At 45.3% G+C, this 20,083-nt stretch overlaps 1 protein-coding gene across 1 annotated transcript; it reads right to left on the minus strand.

The window, feature by feature from the left end:
* Positions 1–382: 382 nt before the first annotated feature.
* Positions 383–19,785, minus strand: MYMK (myomaker, myoblast fusion factor). Its single transcript, XM_077470251.1, has 5 exons — positions 19,587–19,785; positions 12,751–12,865; positions 6,172–6,320; positions 3,120–3,236; positions 383–1,247 (listed from the first exon to the last, which is right to left on the minus strand). The coding sequence occupies exons 1-5, from the start codon at positions 19,719–19,721 to the stop codon at positions 1,098–1,100; spliced, it is 666 nt and encodes a 221-aa protein (XP_077326377.1). The 5' UTR covers positions 19,722–19,785; the 3' UTR covers positions 383–1,097.
* Positions 19,786–20,083: the final 298 nt, after the last annotated feature.

The raw sequence follows: 20,083 nt of genomic DNA on the forward strand, positions 1-20,083 counted from the left end.
GTTCACACTGCTGCGGGGGGAGATCCGGATGTGATTCGCACCGCAAATCACATCCGATCTCCGTAGCGATGCGAGTACAGCCATACAGATAGTATGGCTGAATTCGCATCGCTCCCGCAGCAAACTCGCACGGGACCCTTTTTTTGGTCCGCAACAGAATCGGATCGCATGGGTGTTCACACCATGCGATCCGATTCCTGTGCGAGTCAGCAGATCGCACTGCGATATGCGGACGGATCTGGGGGTGTCATTAACATATCATTGACACTCCCAGCCGTCCGCATAGGGCAGTGTGAACTGCCGGCGGGAGGTGTGCGATGCGGTAAAACGCCGCGGATTTGCGGCGTTCCCGCATCGCAGCGGTGTGAACCCAGCCTTAAACCCATGATTGCCGTGCAATGCACACGATTGCAACATAGTCATCAGGTGTGAGGAGGTGACACTGTGTCCGGTGATCTTTGACTTCTCCCATGTTGTTTGGGTAGATATCCACCACTTCAAGGTTGCATACCCCTTGCCCTAATTCATAAACTGCATTGAGGTAAGTAATCTTGAGCCTTTAGAATCACTTTAAGTGGAAAGCGAAAACCTACAATAGGCCAAAAGCAGAAAATCTAAAATCTTCCCACCATTGACTTTACCAGCAATGAATACTAAAGAACTATTCCAATAATGCCCCAATAAGTGGAGCTTCGCTCTACTAATAAAATTGGCTCCTCCGACCTTTAAAGAACAGCTCTGAGGTCATGTACTTGCAGACACTGAAACCAAGCACCTAGCTAGTTCTTCAACTGGCCATCTAGCACTGATAGCACTAAATGCGTTAGTCCTTCTATACAGCTTCATTGTTCTTGTGTACCCAGCCTAGAAGTCCCAGTCCCAGCCCTACCAAAACACGAGAAAATACAGGGTCTTTGGCTGGCAGCAAAATCTTTGGGATGTATCCAACTGTCCACTTTTGTCTACCAAAATCTGAGTCATAAAAAAAGACAGCTAAGTATATATAACCCCCTGGCTGTGTGCCGAAATTCTTTGTGCCTTCCCCTGAGTCGCAGCAGCTAAAATTGTCGAAATTTTTGGTCAAAGCATTGTACGTTCTAGCAGACGCAACAACACAGCGTGGAGCAGTCCATCTTGGCGGGAGTGCCTCCATTTCCTGCTTTCTTGTTGATCTTGGGAAGAAGCAGCACAAAGGACATGGCCAGAGAGCAGTGGTAGAAACTGTGCACGTAGGTGTAATCCCATTCCTGAAGATACAAAAAGTGGTTCATTTAAAAAGTTTCCAGCAACGAAACAACACGATACGCAACAAAAATAAATAAATAAATGAAAATCACAGGAGAAAGGACTAAGGCCGCGTACACGCGATCGGAATTCTCGTCAGAAAAAGCTCTGATGGTTTTCCAGACGGAATTCCGACGGAATTCGGCTCAAGCTGTCTTGCCTACACACGGTCACATCAAATTCCGATCGTTTATAACGCGGTGACGTACAACACGTACGACGGGACTAGAAAAAGGAAGTTCAGTAGCCAATAGCTTCTGTCTCGTAGTTGAATCTGAGCATGCGTGAGTTTTGGCGTGTCGGAATTGCATGCACACGATCGGAATTACCGATTAGAAAGTTTTTCCGTCGGGAAAATTGAGAACATGCTATCAATTTTTGGCTGACGGAAATTCGGACATCTAAATTCCGATGGGGCGTACACACGGTCGCATTTTCCGATGAAAAGCTCTCATCGGTCTTTTTCTGGCCAGAACGTGTGTACACGCGGGATTAGAGGGTATTCTTTTAACATTTTTTTTTGTGTCTTATTATAATAATTTGATGTTTTTAAGACTTGGTGCATGCTTACATGACTTTGTTTATCAAAAGCAATTGATCACCATGTCCACGGTGACACGGACATCGCATAGCTTTTGGTAATCAACAAAGCTATGTCACACAAGCGAGAAAAAAAATGCCAGTATTGGTGGACATTTTTAAGAGTATTTTGGCAAAATCACGAATTTATTTTTTGTCAAATATCAATGTCATATATTTGTCAAAATGTCTTGACTCATCCCCATGAATTTAACCGGTTCCCGACCGGCGCACGCCGATGTACGTCGGCAGAAAGGCACAGGCAGGCATATTGGCGTACAGGTACGTCCAATCATCAAAGCCGCCCTGCCGGTTAGGACCCCCGTGAGTCTGGTCGCGGGTCCCGTGGACTCGATCGCCGCGGGCATACCCGCGATCGTCTCACGGGGCTGCTGAATGGAGGAAATGCCGCGTAAATAGCATTTCCCCATTCTGCCTAGCAACTAGTGACGCTGATCTCTGCTCCATGTGATTGGAGCAGAGATCAGTGTTCACTAAATGAAAGCCCAGCCCCCACACAGTTAGTAACACGCCCCTAGGAACACTTAACCCCTACACTGCCACCCACTGGTTAACCCCTTCACTGCCAGTGTCATTTACACAGGAATCACTGCATTTATATAGCACTGATTGCTGTATAAATGACAATGGTCCCAAAAATCTGTCAAAAATGTCCAATGTGTCCGCCATAATGTCACAGTCACTATAAAAATTGCTGATCGCCGCCATTACTAGTAAAAAAAAAATTATTAATAAAAATGCCATAAAACTATCCCCTATTTTGTAAATGCTATAACTTTCACGCAAACCAATCAATAATTGCTTATTGCGATTTTTTTTTTTTACCAGAAATATGTAGAACAATACGTATCGGCCTAAACTGAGGGAAAAAAATGTTTTTTTATATATTTTTAGGGAATATTTATTATGACAAAAGTAAAAAATAATGCGTTTTTTTTTTCTTCAAAAATGTCGCTCTATTTTTGTTTATAGCGCAAAAAATAAAAACCGCAGAGGTGATCAAATACCACCAAAAGAAAGCTTTATTTGTGGGAAAAAAAGGATGTCAAATTTGTTTGGGAGCCACGTCGCATGACCGCGCAATTGTCAGTTAAAGCGACGCGGTGCCGAATCGCAAAAAGTGGTCTGGTCTTTGACCAGCAAAATGGTCCGGGGGCTGAAAGTGGTTAATGTATAATATATAAAATCAAATAGTGGATAAAAGCAACGGGAAAGAAGAAAACTCATTTTGTTACCTCAAAGAAAAAACGCAGCATTAATGCAAGAGCACCAAAGCAGAATCCAGGACCTATCTGCTGCGTGTACACGCTCTTGTCTGGGTAGAGGCTTTTTGTTTCCTTCATTTTGCTCAGCTGTGAAAAAAATGTAACAAAACATTTGATGTTACAAAGCAGGAATGTCATAAAACAAGCAGTTGCAGCAGCTCTGATTGGACTTATCAGTATTTGTCTATTTGTCTTGTTGCAATAATAAAAAAAAATGTTTTATCCTTATGTTTATTAGTTAGAACATAGCTTTTAAGGCCCCTTTCACACGGACGGCTGTTCTGCCGCAGTTTAGCATGTTTATTTTTTTCTTCTGCATTTGTACAGTGCAATTACCTGCGTTTACGTGCGTTTCTGTGCAGTTGCGTTCAGCTGTAGTTATCTAATATAGTCGTTCCCATAGCAACCCTTTTTTTTTCTTCTTTTTTTGGTCCCTTGAATCCCTTCTCACGCTGCTATCCGCAGTTGACACAAAAGACTGCGATTACCTGCGGTTATGTGCATATTGCTGCGCTACATCGCACTTGGACACATTCAATTCAATTTTTTCTATTCGCACCAAACCGCATGTAACAAAATCGCGGCTAAACGCTGTGTGTGAATGGGGCCATAGGAAAGCATTGTGTGCTTTTAGCTGCGGTAGAAAACTAGAAAATCCGCAGCTAAAAGCACCGCTCTATCCGTCCGTGTGAAAGGGGCCTTACAGTTGGCCACCAGCCCAAAGAATTTTCTTAGTTTTGCATAGAGTGGGGAAGGGTGGGATCCCTAATTTCTTCTCCTGTGAATAATTAGGAAGAGACAAGTACCCTAATGTAATTATAACTTCACTTGATCCCAACTAAAATCAACACATTTGGAATCCCATCAGAGCATTGTAAATACTATATTGTTATTTATACCATGAGCGTCTGCAGGTAGGGGCAAGTGGGGTCAAGTCCCCCCCCCCCCCCCCGGGGAATTAAGGCTCGGATCTTAAATTCAGCACAGTTGCGTTGCTATTGGGGTGCGGGTGGGGTGACACCATCAAGGTGCTGTCAAGCCCCCCCCCCCCCATCAGTGTAGTGTGACTTCGGCTCTTTTCCCTGCTCTGTCCAGCAGAGAACTCGGCACTGTGCCAGGAGAAAGGTGAGCTGCCAGCTGTCAGAGTTTTCCCCTGCTTCCCCCCCTTCTCCTGTCATGGAGAAGAGATGGCGGCTCTCATCAGGTTCCCCCAGCTTCCTTCCTATTGGGCACAACTGAGAGCCAATTAAAGGAGACTAGGAGAGGAGAGCATTATGGGACATGTAGTCCTAAAGATTGGCGGCCCCATTTTTTGCAGGGAGGAGGCTACAGCTCGATCAAGAGAGAGATTGAGAGACTGCAGCCTGGAAAACAGCTGAGGGAGAGAGCGCTACAGGACAAAGAATGAGGAGTGTGCTGCCCGGCACCACCAGAGAGAGAGCCACGCTGCCCGGCACCACCAGAGAGAGAGCCACGCTGCTCAGCACCACCCGAGAGAGAGAGACTAAGCCACTACCAGGGTAGAGACATGCTACACTACTGACCAGAGTCGCCCCGGGGAACCCATAGTGAGTGATCATTGCTGTAGTTTCGCTGGGTCTAGTAAGATGGGCTGTTGGCCATTATCCATTACTTATCCTAGGGACTGTGCTACGTCTGCAGTCTCTGACCATGATAATGTGATAAAGACATTGTCGAAAAGGGGCAGTGCATGGGTGACCCTAAAATGATGCCCCCCCCCCCCTGAATAAAGTTCTGCTGACGCCCATGCATGACCATGAGGTATGTAATCTTGGGGTGTGGGTGATTAGGATGGGGGAGGGGGGTTTGTGGGGTCAGGGCAAAGTTGCAGTATGATTGTCCTTCATATCTCCATATTAATGGTGGTGTATGGGGTCAGTCTGCCAAAAACTTGGTAGAACAGTACTCATTTTTCTTACAAGTCCACTAATACAGTCACCTCAAGGAACATCTAAAAATGTCAATGTACCTAAGCAGCATCCTGAAAAATGTACCTCTTGTCTTGAGTTCCTTTCAGAAAAATAGGAGACTCTGAATGTTAGTCACACCAGATTCGGAGTAAAATTTTATGATGTCACTGTTGTACTGCTCACTGTTTCCATTGCGGGAGAGGAAGATGTACCTGAGGACCTGCAGTGCAAGGACTTCCCTGCTTCTGCTTCATTCGTTTAGTGGATGTTTGCTTTCTGCACCTATCCTACTGCTGCTTAAATATTGCCCCACCGGTCATTAGGGTCACCACTGTTCTGTTGGCCAGTCCTTTTCCTTTTGCCTGCCCTTTCTGGGAACAGCATCCAGAGTTCAGTTCCTTCTTAAACCACCTGACAATTTATACTATCTCTTTTGAACTCTATTGGTGGATTCTTAGGTTGTACGCCAGCTGTGGACATTATGAGGGACTCACACTCTCAATGCTTGAATTTTATTTTCTCTTACCCCTTGTACGCACGGTCGGACATTCCGACAGAAGATGTCCGATCGGACCGCGTTGTTGGATAATCCGACTGTGTGTGGGCTACATTGGACTGTTTCCGTCGGAATATCCGACCAACAAAGTTTTAGAGCTGGGCTATAAAATTTTCCCACAACATGATCCGATCGGACTTTGTCCGATCGTTTCTAGAGAATTCCGATCGGACAAAGTGCCATGCATGCTCAGATCAAATTCCTAGACCAAAGCTATTGGCTACTAGCCTGAACGTAGTCCCGTCGTAACGAAATAACGTCACCGCGTTCTGAACGATCGGATTTTCCGACAACTTTGTCCGACTATATGTATTAAACACCGGTTTCGGACAAAATCCGTCGGACAAAATCTGATGGATTTTGTTGTCGGAATGTCCGACCGGGTGTACAGGGGCTAATGGAAAATTAAAGCTCTAAAGATCAGAACTAGGCCATAATCCACCTATATCTGAGAAATATGTTTTTTGGCAGATATACAGTATCTTGAATCTAGAATTGGAATGTGACTAACGTGCTGCCTGGTAGCATTACTCACCCATTTGACAGTAATTACCAGCACTGCTGTGCCAATAGGCCCTGAGTAGACACCATATCCGAAGCGATCTTGATATATTGTCACTGCGATGGTAAGAACACCAAACATGACCAGCGTGGACCTCTTGGGCTCATCGAACTCTGCCAAGGCTAAACAAGCAACAGTGTTAAAGTGGTTGTAAACCCTCCCCCACAACTTTGTCCCATGTAAATCAGCATAAAAAACCCAAATGAACACGGCTTGTAGATATCTCCTTACTTGCTTAGTATTGTTGTATTCCTTGTTGTTCTGTAGAATGAAGTCACTGAGCATGCCCAGATCTCCCCTGATTTAGGGCACACTCTCTGTCTTATCTATCTGTTATCAGGACTTCCTGCGGCACAACACTGAACTCTGCTTATCACTCAGAGCTTCCTCCTACACACCATGTGACCTCACATACAGTCTAAACTTGGCCATTACTGCAGTCTTATCCCCTGAAGCTGATACATCTGACAAAGGGAAACATTAGACATCGGCACAAGTAAATACTATGAAATAAACAAGTAAGCTATGAACAGGGAAGCAGGGTTGCCATAGAAACGTTAGATTGAGAAGGAGGCTTGGTTAACAGTACAGGAAGTGCTCAATGTAAGGGGCGGAAATACACTCCACTGTGGACTCAGAAAACAATACTTAAGATGGCGCTGCCTAACCCCTGGAAACAAGTTTTTTTAAAGTTTCTTTAACCACTTGAGATCCGCGCTATAGCCAAATGACGGCTACAGCGCGGATCTCCTTTGCCGGGACTACGTCTATTGACGTCGTCCCGTGCACGAGCGGCCTGCGCGCCCCCTGAGGGGTGCGCGCGGCGCGCTCTGTGATCGGCGAGTCCATGAGACTCGCCTGATCACCGATCCGTGCAAGGGGTCGATCCCGACCCCTTATCACGTGATCAGCTGTCAGCCAATGACAGCTGATCATGTGATATAACGGAGCCGGTAATCGGCTATTATTCCTCCTCGCGCTGAGAGCGCGAGGAAAAAAAAAAAGCCGATCACTGGCGGCCGTGATCGGGACATCAGTCCCGATCACGGCCAGCCCTGCTAGTGCCCACCTGCCCCCTGCCAGTGCCCACCTGCCCCCTGCAGTGCCAAATGTTTTAAAAGTAAGTGCTCCCCGTCAGTGCCACCCAGCAGTGCCCACAGTGCCACCCAGCAGTGCCCACAATCTGCCTCAAAGGTGCTGCACCCCAGTGCCACTTATCCGTGCCCATCATTGTCATCTACCAGTGCCCAGCAGTGCCGCCCATCAGTGCCCAGCAGTGCCACCCATCAGTGCCCATCAGTCCCATCTATCAGTGGTACCTATCAGTGCCCATCCGTGCCACCCATCCGTGCCACCCATCTGTGCCGCCTTAACTATGCCCATCAGTGCCCACCAGTGCCCACCAATGCAGCCCATCAGTGCCCACCAATGCAGCCCATCAGTGCCCACCAATGCAGCCTATCAGTGCCGCCTAATCAGCGCACTTCAATGAAGGAGAAAAATGACCAGTTTGCAAAATTTTATAACAAGCTATTAAACATGATTTTTTTTTTTTTGCATCTTTTTTTGTTTGTTTAGCAAAAAATAAAACTCCGAGCTGTAACTAAATACCACCAAAAGAAAGCTCTATTTGTGGGAAAAAAATGATAACAATTTAATTTGGGTACAGTGTTGTATGACTGCGTAATTGTCATTCAAAGTGCATCAGCGCTGAAAGCTGAAAATTGGTCTGGGACTGAGGGGGGTTTAAGTGCCCAGTAAGCAAGTGGTTAAACAGTAATATGTGATTTGGGCTGATTACAGTGGCTATAGTCTGATAATGACTTATTATAATGGACTAAATGAAGAGAAGCATCAGAGTGGGAGAGTTTACTTCCTCTTTAAAAAGAGGTTTATTAATGCATACTTCAATATTTCTACATGTGCAGGAATACACGCCATGCACATCCCTAATGCAGGCGGCAGTACGGACTGTGGATTCATCTATAATCATAAAGCTGCCATATATACAAACTGACTTTTATCCTCATATACTGTCCTAGGTATGTACATAAAAACAAATACTGCATATCAATATTTTATTTATTACTATTCTGTGATTCATTTCACTGCTATGCTGTGAATAACCTGATGTCATTTTATCTCCTGCCTTTCACTAAACAGCCGAATGAGTCAATGGGGGTTACCCCCCCCCCCCTCCTCCTCCCCCCCCATGCCCCTCTTCATTGCCTACACGATGTTTGGATTTTCAGTTTGACGGGATCAGTCAAAAGTAAAGGAGACCAAAAGTAAAGGATCATCATGGGAGACCATGATGATCTTTCTTATTAGAAAGCCTTTAAATTAGAAAGTATTCTGTACATTTCAAACAAAGTGTAATGAAAGCATTCTAAATTATTTTGAAAAAAAGTCCATTGTTTTTAACCACTTGCTTACTGGGCACTTAAACCCCCCTCAGTCCCAGACCAATTTTCAGCTTTCAGCGCTGATGCACTTTGAGTGACAATTACGCGGTCATACAACACTGTACCCAAATGAAATTTTTATCATTTTTTTCCCACAAATAGAGCTTTCTTTTGGTGGTATTTAGTTACAGCTCAGAGTTTTATTTTTTGCTAAACAAACAAAAAAAGATGCAAAAAAAAAAAAATCATGTTTTAATAGTTTGTTATAAAATTTTGCAAACAGGTCATTTTTCTCCTTCATTGAAGTGCGCTGATTAGGCGGCACTGATAGGCTGCATTGGTGGGCACTGATGGGCTGCATTGGTGGGCACTGATGGGCTGCATTGGTGGGCACTGATAGGCTGCACTGGTGGGCACTGATAGGCATAGTTAAGGCGGCACTAATAGGCACAGATAAGGCGGCACCGATGGGCACAGATAAGGCGGCACTGATGGGCAAAGATGGGCACAGATAAGATGGCACGGATGGGTGGCACGGATAAGTGGCACGGATGGGTGGCACGGATGGGCACTGATAGGTACCACAGATAGATGGGACTGATGGGCACTGATAGGTGGCACTGATAGGTGGCTCTGATAGGTGGCACTGCTGGGCACTGATGGGCGGCACTGCTGGGCACTGATGGGCGGCACTGCTGGGCACTGATGGGCGGCACTGGGGTGCAGCACCTTTGAGGCAGATTTTGGGTGGCACTGTGGGTGGCACTGCTGGGTGGCACTGTGGGTGGCACTGTGGGCACTGCTGGGTGGCACTGTGGGCACTGCTGGGTGGCACTGTGGGCACTATGGGCACTGCTGGGTGGCACTGACAGGGGGGCACTTACTTTATTTCAGGATGGCACTGCGGGTGGCAGGTGGGCACTGGCAGGGGGCAGGTGTCCGTTTAAATTGCTGGCCGTGATCGGGACTGATGTCCCGAACACGGCCGCCGGCGATCGGCTTTTTTTTTTTCTCCTCGCGCTGTCAGCGCGAGGAGGAATACTAGCCGATTACCGGCTCCGTTTTATCACATGATCAGCTGTCATTGGCTGACAGCTGATCACGTGATAAGGGGTCGGGATCGACCCCTTACACGGATCGGTGATCAGGCGAGTCTCACGGACTCGCCGATCACAGAGCGCGCCGCGCGCGCCCCTCAGGGGGCGCGCAGGCCGCTCGTAACCGGGACTACGTCAATAGACGTAGTCCCGAAAATGTGGGTCCGCGCTATTGCCGTCATTTTGCAATAGCGCGGATCCCAAGTGGTTAAAGTAAAAAATGTATCTTTAAAAAATAGAACATTTCTTCTTTGAGGTGTTGCTAAACTGGAGTTATAAACCAAGATATACCGCCTCAAGATGTGGGCATACATGTCTATGTACCTTTCCAAGATTATACATTTAAACACTAAAGACAGAAAATCAACGGTTAGGCACTGGCAATGGCAGCCCTTTTACTAATGCTGGGAGATGGGATTGTTCCACAGACGTTCTCCTATCAAGCTTACTGGTAGAATATTTACAGTGAGCCCAGATTTGAAATGTAGATTTTGTCGGAGAGTCACCTCCAATGTGACAATCATATTTTTACATGTTTGCTGATCCATATTTTTAAGATAGTATTGCCTACATTGATTTTGAATCTCCCTCTAGTGGTCATCTGTATATAAGGCAGTTTAGAATCTCCATTGAATAATTGAAGAGGTAAGATCAATCAGCCGCACGGGCTTTAGTTTCAAGTCAATGTGGATGGACTGAAAGACCATTTATATAATCTTTGTGCTGTACTCCTAAACAGAAAGCCCTATTTTTGCCTGGTTGCCCCCCCCCCCCATGTGCACCCATAATAAAAAAAAAAAACTCTTAGCCCCTGTACACATGGTCAGACATTCCGACGGAAAATGTCCGATCGGACCGTGTTGTCGGATAATCCGACCGTGTGTGGGCTGCATCCGACTGTTTCCGTCAAAATATCCGACCGACAAAGTTTTAGAGCTGGGCTGTAAAATTTTCCGACAACATGATCCGATCGGACTTTGTCCAATCGTTTGTAGAGAATTCAGATCGGACAAAGTGCCACGCATGCTCAGATCAAATTCCTAGACCAAAGATATTGGCTACTAGCCTGAACGTATTCCCGTCGTAACGAAATTACGTCATCACGTTCCGAACGATCGGATTTTCCGACAACTTTATCCGACCGTGTGTATGCAACACCAGATTCGGACAAAATCCGATGGATTTTGTTGTCGGAATATCTGACCGTGTGTACAAGGGCTTACAGAAACACACAATTTAAAGTGGTTGCAAATCTCAAACATGAAACATGTACAAAGAATATCCTTCTATAGTGTGTGCTTGTCTCAGTTAAGAGCACTAAGTGTCATTTCTGTCTGCTGCTTCTTTTCTTGGCTGTCAGCATCAGTCACTTATGACAAGTTTTCCTGACACCAAGAGAAAATGGTGACAGGGGAGGGATCTCCAGCTGATTGACAGCTTCAGTTCTGTTCCTGTGAGCTGTGTGAAGGAGGTTGTGTCCCTTCCCTCCAATCAGCTCTCAGAACTCTCCGCTACTGAGCTCTGCAGAGTATAACGTCAGCTCTTCACCCACTTTTTTTTTTCTGACATCTCAGGCGAGCTTTAAATTCTGCACTATGAACAGATTTAAAGAGAAGGTTGCAGATAAATCGGGTACAACCTATGTAGGAGGATTTGTTTTATCTTTGTGTATTACCTGAGGCCAGTCACTTTACTGGATATATGTAATGGGTTTACAACCACTTTAAACACGTATAGATAAGTTGACTTACATTAAAGCAGTAGTAAACCCCAGCTGTTGTAAAAAAATAATAACCCTGCAAGGCAATGGCATAATGTGCTAGTATGCATCACATACTAGCACATTATGAAATGCTCACCTTGGAACGAAGCCCTCCTGCTTGTCACTGCTGAGAGGGCTGACATCTTCCCCCCAATCTTACTTATGGGTTTGGGCACTTTGGCTATGTGATTGGCCAGAGCCACGATGATGTCACTCCCGCGGCGTGCTCGTGTGCCAGTCGGGACCCCCGTGAGTCCGGTCGCAGGTCCCGTGGACTCGATCGCCGCGGGGATACCCACGATCGTCTCACGGGGCGGCTGAACGAGGAGATGCCGTTGTAAACAGCATCTCCCCGTTCTGCCTAGCAACAAGTGACGCTGATCTCTGCTCCATGTGATTGGAGCAGAGATCAGTGTTCACTAACACAAAGCCCAGCCCCCCACAGTTAGTAACACGCCCCTAGGAACACTTAACCCCTACACTGCCACCCCCTGGTTAACCCCCTTCACTGCCAGTGTCATTTACACAGGAATCACTGCATTTGTATAGCACTGATTGCTGTATAAATGACAATGGTCCCAAAAATGTGTCAAAAATGTCCGATGTGTCCGCTGCAATGTCGCAGTCACAATAAAAATCACTGATCACCGCCATTACTAGTAAAAAAAAAATGTATTAATAAAAATGCCATAAAACTATCCCCTATTTTGTAAACGCTATAACTTTTGCGCAAACCAGACAAAAATAATCGCTTATTGCGATTTTTTTTTTTTTTAACCAAAAATATGTAGAATACGTATCAGCTTAAACTGAGGAAAAAATGTTTTTTATACATTTTTGGGGGATATTTATTAAAACAAAAAGTAAAATATAATGTGTTTTTTTTTTCAAAATTGTCGCTCTATTTTTGTTTATAGCGCAAAAAAATAAAAACCGCAGAGGTGATCAAATACCACCAAAAGAAAGCTCTATTTGTGGGAAAAAAAGGGACGTCAATTTTGTTTGGGAGCCACGTCGCACGACCGCGCCAATTGTCAGTTAAAGCGACGCAGTGCCAAATCGCAAAAAAAAAGTGGTCTGGTCTTAAGCCAGCGAAATGGTCCGGGGCTGAAAGCGGTTAATAAATACATAACTGGGTCATATTTTTAGCTGCCTGCAGTCCATAAATTTGTTACGGCTTAATAGGCCTTTAAAAAGCAGCTGATTCTCTTTACGCTTTTTGGCTCCCTTTAGCTCTTTACTTGTGTTTCTTAGAAGATAAAATCATCTATGGGGCCGGCAGACTTACCTATCAGTGACACCCACATGGACAAGGCTGTGCCGTAGATACTGAAGTATTCCAGCAGATCGTATCTCATGAAACAAATCATGGAGAATCCGGGCCCTTCGCATACATGGTACATCTACAGAGACAAGAGGGCAGATGATTAGTAGATGATGAAGATCCTAAAAAAAAAAAAAAAACTGCACAGCGGTGAAAGGGTGTAGAGCGACAGTTGTTGTTGATCTAAGGGGTGGTCACAGCTGAGGGGCAAATGGTTAAAAGGCCTGAAAGACATTTTGCTATCAACTGTCAGAAGAACTCTACAGTGTCCCAAAATACTCAGGAATGCCACTGTTCCTTGTCATCTGTTGGAGCCCCGGGGCACATTCATTGATGTAAAATGCAAGAGGCACATCCTAACGTGGGGATGAAATGTGCCAGCTGTGTACATGAAGCGTCTGAGCTGCGATGACAGCGTGTCATGGCCTTCAATGAAGTGCCCCGTTGTTTGTCACAGCCTGAAATAGGAAAAACAGCCACCATGCCTCCCATCACCTGAGGGGTGTGCAATTGAGGATGACTACAGGTGGGTCTTCCTCATGCTGGTGTAGCAAGGTCCCCGACTGCTAGAGGCCTGGTAGGTGTAGAAAATGCCTTGGCATCAGTGCCCTATCATTAGTTTTATTGGAAGGAATAGTGCTCCATTGTTGGTATCAATGGGAAGAATAGTGCCCCATTGTTGGTATCAATGGGAAGGACTGTGCCCCATTGTTGGTATCAATGGGAAGGACTGTGCCCCATTGTTGGTATCAATGGAAAGGACTGTGCCCCATTGTTGGTATCAATGGAAAGGACTGTGCCCCATTGTTGGTATCAATGGGAAGGACTGTGCCCCATTGTTGGTATCAATGGGAAGGACTGTGCCCCATTGTTGGTATCAATGGGAAGGACTGTGCCCCATTGTTGGTATCAATGGGAAGGACTGTGCCCCATTGTTGGTATCAATGGGAAGGACTGTGCCCCATTGTTGGTATCAATGGGAAGGACTGTGCCCCATTGTTGGTATCAATGGGAAGGACTGTGCCCCATTGTTGGCATCCATGGGAAGGACTGTGCCCCATTGTTGGCATCCATGGGAAGGACTGTGCCCCATTAACCTCCCTGGCGGTATGATTATATCGGATTTTAGGTGCTGAAAGCGGTACAATTATTTTGCATGAAAATTTGGCGTTTTTATATTGTAGTTCTGTAATTCTAAGCCCTTGTACACACGGTCGGAGATTTCGACAACCAAATCCATCGGAGTAATTCCGACGGATTAATTCCGGAAGAGGTCCGGAAGTGATGTTGCATACACACGGTCGGACTAAGTTGTCGGAAATACTGATTGTACATAACGTGATGATGTTTTTTTTCGTTAGGACGGGACTACGTTCAGGCTAGTAGCCGATAGCTTTGGTCTATGAACTTGATCTGAGCATGCGTGGCACTTTGTCCGTCGGAGTAGGTTACACATGATCGGAGTATGTCCGATCGGAGCGTTTTGTCGGAAAATTCTACCGGCAAGATGGAAAACTTGGTCTGTCGGATACTCCGATGGAAACAGTCCGATGGAGACCACACACAGTCGGAATATCTGACAAAACGCTCCGATAGGAAACATTCCGACGGAATCTCCGACCGTGTGTACAAGGGCTTAGGAATAACTCACTTAAATCTGTCCAAACCATAGTCTAGCAGACATCCCGGGTATGATAAAGTTTTAAAAATGAAATCCTAAATTATAATACAATAAATAACTATAAATAATTATACCAAATAATAATATAACAATAATAAAAATGATTCAATAATGTAATCAAATCAAATACACTGAAATTTGCTGAGTTGCAGAATTGTCGCTGTCATTACTTTTCAGTATTTGATGACGGATCTCCCCACAAATCGCTATCGCTCAATTCTGCGAGTGATTCCAATTTATTATCGCTGTTTTCTAGCTGGTCTAAAATCATTTTTGATGTAAAGGGGACAGTTTTGGTTGCTATGGACAATCTCCAGTTTCCAGGCATAAAGAACAGTTTTTATTATGTAAAACTGCATGCAGGACACTGGGCAGACCACTAGGGACAAAGGGGATGTGAAATTATTACATACAGCAATGTTATCTGTAAGATTACATTATACTGTATGTAATGTGTGTGTTTCACTTTTTGAATTTGGCGCCGATCTCCGTCCCCGTGTGTCGCAACGCTCGCAGGGAACGGAGATCGGCTCCGTGATGAATTGAGCGGAGGACAAGCCGCTCGTACAGCGGGGGGGGGGGGGGGGGACATCGCTGGATCCAGGGGAGAAGGTAAGTAAACCTCCTCCTGCATACAGCGATGCGATCCGGAGTCTGGCTCGGGGTTACCGCTTTTGGTATAAAACTTCCACCCCGAGCCAGACTCGGGAATACCGCCAGGGGGGGTTAATGGTGTCTGTGGGCGGAATTGTGTCTTATCGTTGGTGTCAGTTGGTGGAATAGTGCCCCAAGGGCCAGATAAAGCCAAGCAAAGGGCCACATCTGACCCCCCCCCCCCCCCCCGGGGCCACAGCTTGGAAACCACTGGGGTAGTGCATGCAATGTGGCAAAAACTGAGTGTGGCGACGTTTTTTAAGGTGTGATTTAAAAAAAAGAATGCTGTGACAATTGCATACAAAGAACAGAAAGCAGGGAATTGTGTCAATTGGGGTTGATTTACTGAAAACGAATAATGCAAAATCAGGTGCAGATGTACACAATAGCCAATCAGCTTGTTCGAATAAAGCGGTTGTAAACCCGCTGAATTATTTTAATTTTTTTCCTCAACTGCAAAGGAAAAGTAGTATGCACCGCATACTAGCTCATTATGAAATACTTACCTTAGAACGAGGCCCCGACATCTGGTCTGATCCACGCAGAGGGAGCTGACATGTTCCCTCAGCGTTTCTTCCAGGTATCGCAGCTCCGGCACTGTGAGTGGCCGCTATATCGTCACTCCCACGCATGCGCGTGGGAGATTTCTTCCCGGCAGGGTCCGGCGTCTGCCGGGCTTCCAGCCGGGAATCCCCTGTGCTCATGTGCCACTGCAGTCAGCGGCGCATTGCGAGGGGAATTTTTTTTTACCTACAGGTAAGCCTTATTATAGGCTTTCCTGTAGGTAAAAGTCCCCAAAATGACTTTACAACCACTTTAAGCGCTGTGCACATTATCATGTTGTGGGAGCGTGCACATCATTCCCTCTATAGATTAGATACACTGCAGGGAGTATCTAATCTGGGGAAAGGGATGTAATTTTTTTAAAGCAGTTTCAGGTAAATGGGAAGAGCAATGTTTGTTTTTTCAATAAAAAAAAGAAAAAAAAACATTTTGAAAACATCTGTATTGCAGGCCATAATGGTTTAGAACAGATCAATCACAGAGGCAACTGGCAATCAATATTAATCAATGGTGATTTTTTTATTTTTTTTTGGCAACACACACGTGAGATTGTTTTTCAATCTGATAACAATAGAAGGCGAACAATTTAGTAAATATAATCTTATCTCCTGTTGATCTCTTAGCCCTTGTACACACGGTCGGAGATTCCGACAACCAAATCCGTCAGATTTTGTCCGACGGATTTTGTCCGAAACTGTTGCATACACACGGTCGGACGAAGTTGTTGGAAAATCCGATCGTTCAGAACGTGATGACGTCATTTCGTTACGATGGGACTACGTTCAGGCTAGTAGCCAATAGCTTTGATGTAGGAATTTGATCTGAGCATGCGTGGCACTTTGTCCGATCGGAATTCTCTACACATGATCGGAGTATGTCCGATCGAATCATGTTGTCGGAAATTATTTCCAGCAAGTTGGAAAATTTGGTCCGACGGATATTCCGACGGAAACAGTCTGATGCAGACCACACACAGTCGGAATTTCCGACAAAACGCTCCGATCGGACACATTCCGTCGGAATCTCTGATCGTGTGTACAAGGGCTATCTGTGTGTGATTAAAGAGGGCTTTCACTGTAAAAAAAAAAAATATTAAAAGCCAGCAGCTACAAATACTGCAGCTGCTGACTTTTAATAAATGGACACTCACCTGTCCCGGGGTCCAGCGATGTCGGCAGCCGAGGCCGATCGATCGCTCGTCTCTCGGCTGCTGCCGCAGCCATTCCACGTGAGGGAATCAGGAAGTGAATCGTTGCGGCTTCACTTCCCGGTTCCTTACTGCGCATGCGCGCGTTGCACAGCGCAATAGGAATGGTCCGCGCTGTCTCTGGGACCCGTGTGTTTCCCAGCAGACAGCGCGCCGGGACAGGACAGGTATCTGCACCCCCCCTCCCCCCTGAAAGGTGCCAACTGTGACACTGGAGGTGGGGGAGGGTTTCCGATGAGCGGAAGTTCCACTTTAGGTTAGAACCCCACTTTAATAACTGATATTGTAAATATTTGAACATAAAGAATGTACATATAAAAATAGTTATGCTTTGTGCCCTGTTTGATTGCTTGCCTTTGTAAAGAAAGCTGCAAAAGTTAAAAAGGTTGAAATAAAAAAAAAGTTCACCCAATAGACAAAAGAAAATTCTAATCCTAAAGTTGATCCAGAGAATGGCAAAAAACCTTTCCGATCTCTGAAGGTAATCACATACTGTACTCCCAAGGCCCCTTCTACACTTTTACGACCGGAAGTCGCGCGGCTTTGATGCGACTTGAAGCAATGCCTGTGTAATCTTGAGGTCTGTGGACCTCAAGTTGCATCGAAGTTGGACCAAAGTAGTGCAGGGGCTACTTTGAAGTCGCACAGATATGAACGGTACTCATTGCCTACGATTTGTCATGCAGCTTTGCAGTCCCAAGTCGCAGGACAAGTCTCACAAGTGTTGTATAGGGGCCTTAATCAACATTCTGAGATGTTGTGTCTTATAAATATGTCTTAGATTGTTACATTTTGTGCATTTAGAAATGAATTCAGCTGCTTATTGAAGCAATCTATAGAGTCAGCTCAAATCCTCTCTTGCTCTTACAGTAAAGAATCCTTTCCATATTTTCCATCCTTTCCTAGAATTCTTTTCCTTCAGTGTTAAATAGTATCTTGTTCTGCTTGACTATACAAAAGCTTGCGCCACTGCAGATATCTGTGCTCCTCTCTACTTGTGAACAGCTGCTTGTGTTTGGGTGCTAGCCTAGATCGCCAGGCTCATACAAGTTAAGCCCCATACACACTATCAGATTATCTGCTGAGTTTTCCCTTCAGATTTACCAAAACCATATAATATGAGGACAAACCTTAGGAGTTTCAATGTGTATGCAATCAGGCAGGACCTTCTACTACATGGTTTTGGTAAATCTGAAGGAAAAACTCAGCAGATAATCTGATAGTGTGTATGGGGCTTTAAACGACAAGGATCTGGATGGCTGCACTCCTAAAAAAAAAAAAAAAAAAAAGCTTTAGGCTCCATGCACACTGAAGCTCAAAAAAGCTTTTTCTTGACGCCAGATTGCTGGCAGAAAACGCTGGTTGAAAAACATGCTTTTAACAGCGTTTTGTACTAGCGTTTATGAGCGTTTATTAGCGTTTATGGGCGTTTTCAATAAAAATACACAGAGGACACTCCAAAAAATCCCACAGTGCATTCCAAACTCCCACAATGCGTTGAAAAAAAATAGAATGCCGAACACTAATTAACACGTGTTTATGCGTTTATGAGCGTTTATCATTTTTTGGCGGTAAAAAACGGCACTTTGAACGCAAATTTCCGGCGTTCAGAAAAAAGCCCATAAACTCCACTGCTCATTAAAGCTAAAAAACGTCCATGTGTGCATTGACACATAGGCTAACATAGAGTGGAGTTTATGGGCTTTTAAAAAAAAAAACGCCCAAACTCCAATAAACTGCAGTTTATGAGCTCCAGTGTGCATGGAGCCTAAAGCTTTTTTTAGGAGTGCAGCCATCCAGATCCTTGTTGTGTTATGCCGCGTACACACGATCAAATTGTCCGGCGTACTTAGTCCGCCATAGCGCATTTCACCGGACAATCCGATCGTGTGTGGGCTTCAGATGACTTTTTCCAGCGTAAAGTCCGGCGGACTTAGAAAGTAGTTTTGCAGCCCAAGCATCGGACTTGGGTTTCACCGGACAATCCAATCGTGTGTGGGCTTCAGCGGACTTTTTCAATCGTAAAGTCTGGCGGACTTAGAAAGTATTTTTGAACTCCAATCTTCCTGTCGGACTTGGGTTTCAGCGGACAATACGTTCGTGAGTATGCTAGTCCGGCGGACTAAGAATGACGCATGCTCAGAAGCAAGTACGAGAAGGAAGCTATTGGCTACTGGCTATTGAACTTCCTTTTTCTAGTCCCGTCGTACGTGCTGTACGTCATCGCGTTAGAAATCGCCGGACTTTCGGAGCGTCCGTGTGTGGCCAAGTCCGTTCGCTAGAAAGTCCGCCGGACTATCCGCCGGATTGTTTGCCGGACTAAGTACGCCGGACAATTCGATCGTGTGTACAAGGCTTTACTAGTACCTTGTTCTGCACTATATCTGCCATGCTGTAGAGGGTCTTGTTTAAGTGGTTGAAAGGCAAACTATATGTGTTGCCCATTGTACCCAACCAAACTTCAACCTCAGCATTTTTTATTGATGGTTTAAAGGTGATTTGTTGCAATAAGCAACCAGCAGATCTTGCAGACAGTCTCAGAGGCCAAATTATTACCTTGACTGACTTTATTGGCGTGAGATGATATGACTTGCTTCTACAGTTTTTAGCACATTCATGTTACATGTATTGCCTTTCTAGTCGACACGCAATGGAACAACAGTAAAAAAAAAAACAGAATAAAAGAAGCCTTACCGCAATGAAAAACATGGTGAAAAAATATACCATAGCCTCCATGTGGAACTGCCTTTTGGCTGCAATGCTGATGGTGGGCACCAGTGCCAGGCTGCTGATGGTCGGTAAGAGAATCTTTGCCAATATAGAGCCCATAGCGATGAACTATTATGGTATAATCGGAGACAGCGACTGAAGCAGCACGTGGGGACTGACTGAGTGTAGGGTCGGGGGGGGGGGGGGGGGATTTAAAATTTAAAGGGACCAACAACAGGTGCTTTACAAGAGGAGGGGTAGGGGAATGGAACAGCTGATGGCAAGCTGCTCTCCAGCTGGTACAGGATTCAGCACATACTATCACGCATGTTTATAATCTGTAAACATTACAATATCATCCTATTTAATCATTTAAAGTAAACATATGAATTGCGATTTCTTCTCTACCTGATTCTCCGCTGCTAGTGGAAGAGGAATAAATTAGAGCAAGCTAACTGTCTTCACTTTGTTAAATGGGCCCT

The sequence above is a fragment of the Lithobates pipiens genome, unplaced genomic scaffold (assembly GCF_037356315.1).
Source record: "Lithobates pipiens isolate NorthernLeopardFrog02 unplaced genomic scaffold, aLitPip1_a1.2 Scaffold_11, whole genome shotgun sequence".
Classification (NCBI taxonomy): Eukaryota; Metazoa; Chordata; class Amphibia; order Anura; family Ranidae; genus Lithobates; species Lithobates pipiens.

Excerpts from the sequence above, each read along its gene's own strand:
- MYMK (XM_077470251.1), bottom strand. The coding sequence starts at position 19,721 with ATGGGCTCTATATTGGCAAAGATTCTCTTACCGACCATCAGCAGCCTG. Across the intron at positions 3,237-6,171 it reads TGGTAATTACTGTCAAATGG|CTGAGCAAAATGAAGGAAAC; the intron begins GTGAGTAATGCT and ends TTTTTTTCACAG. Across the intron at positions 1,248-3,119 it reads TGCTGCGTTTTTTCTTTGAG|GAATGGGATTACACCTACGT; the intron begins GTAACAAAATGA and ends TTGTATCTTCAG.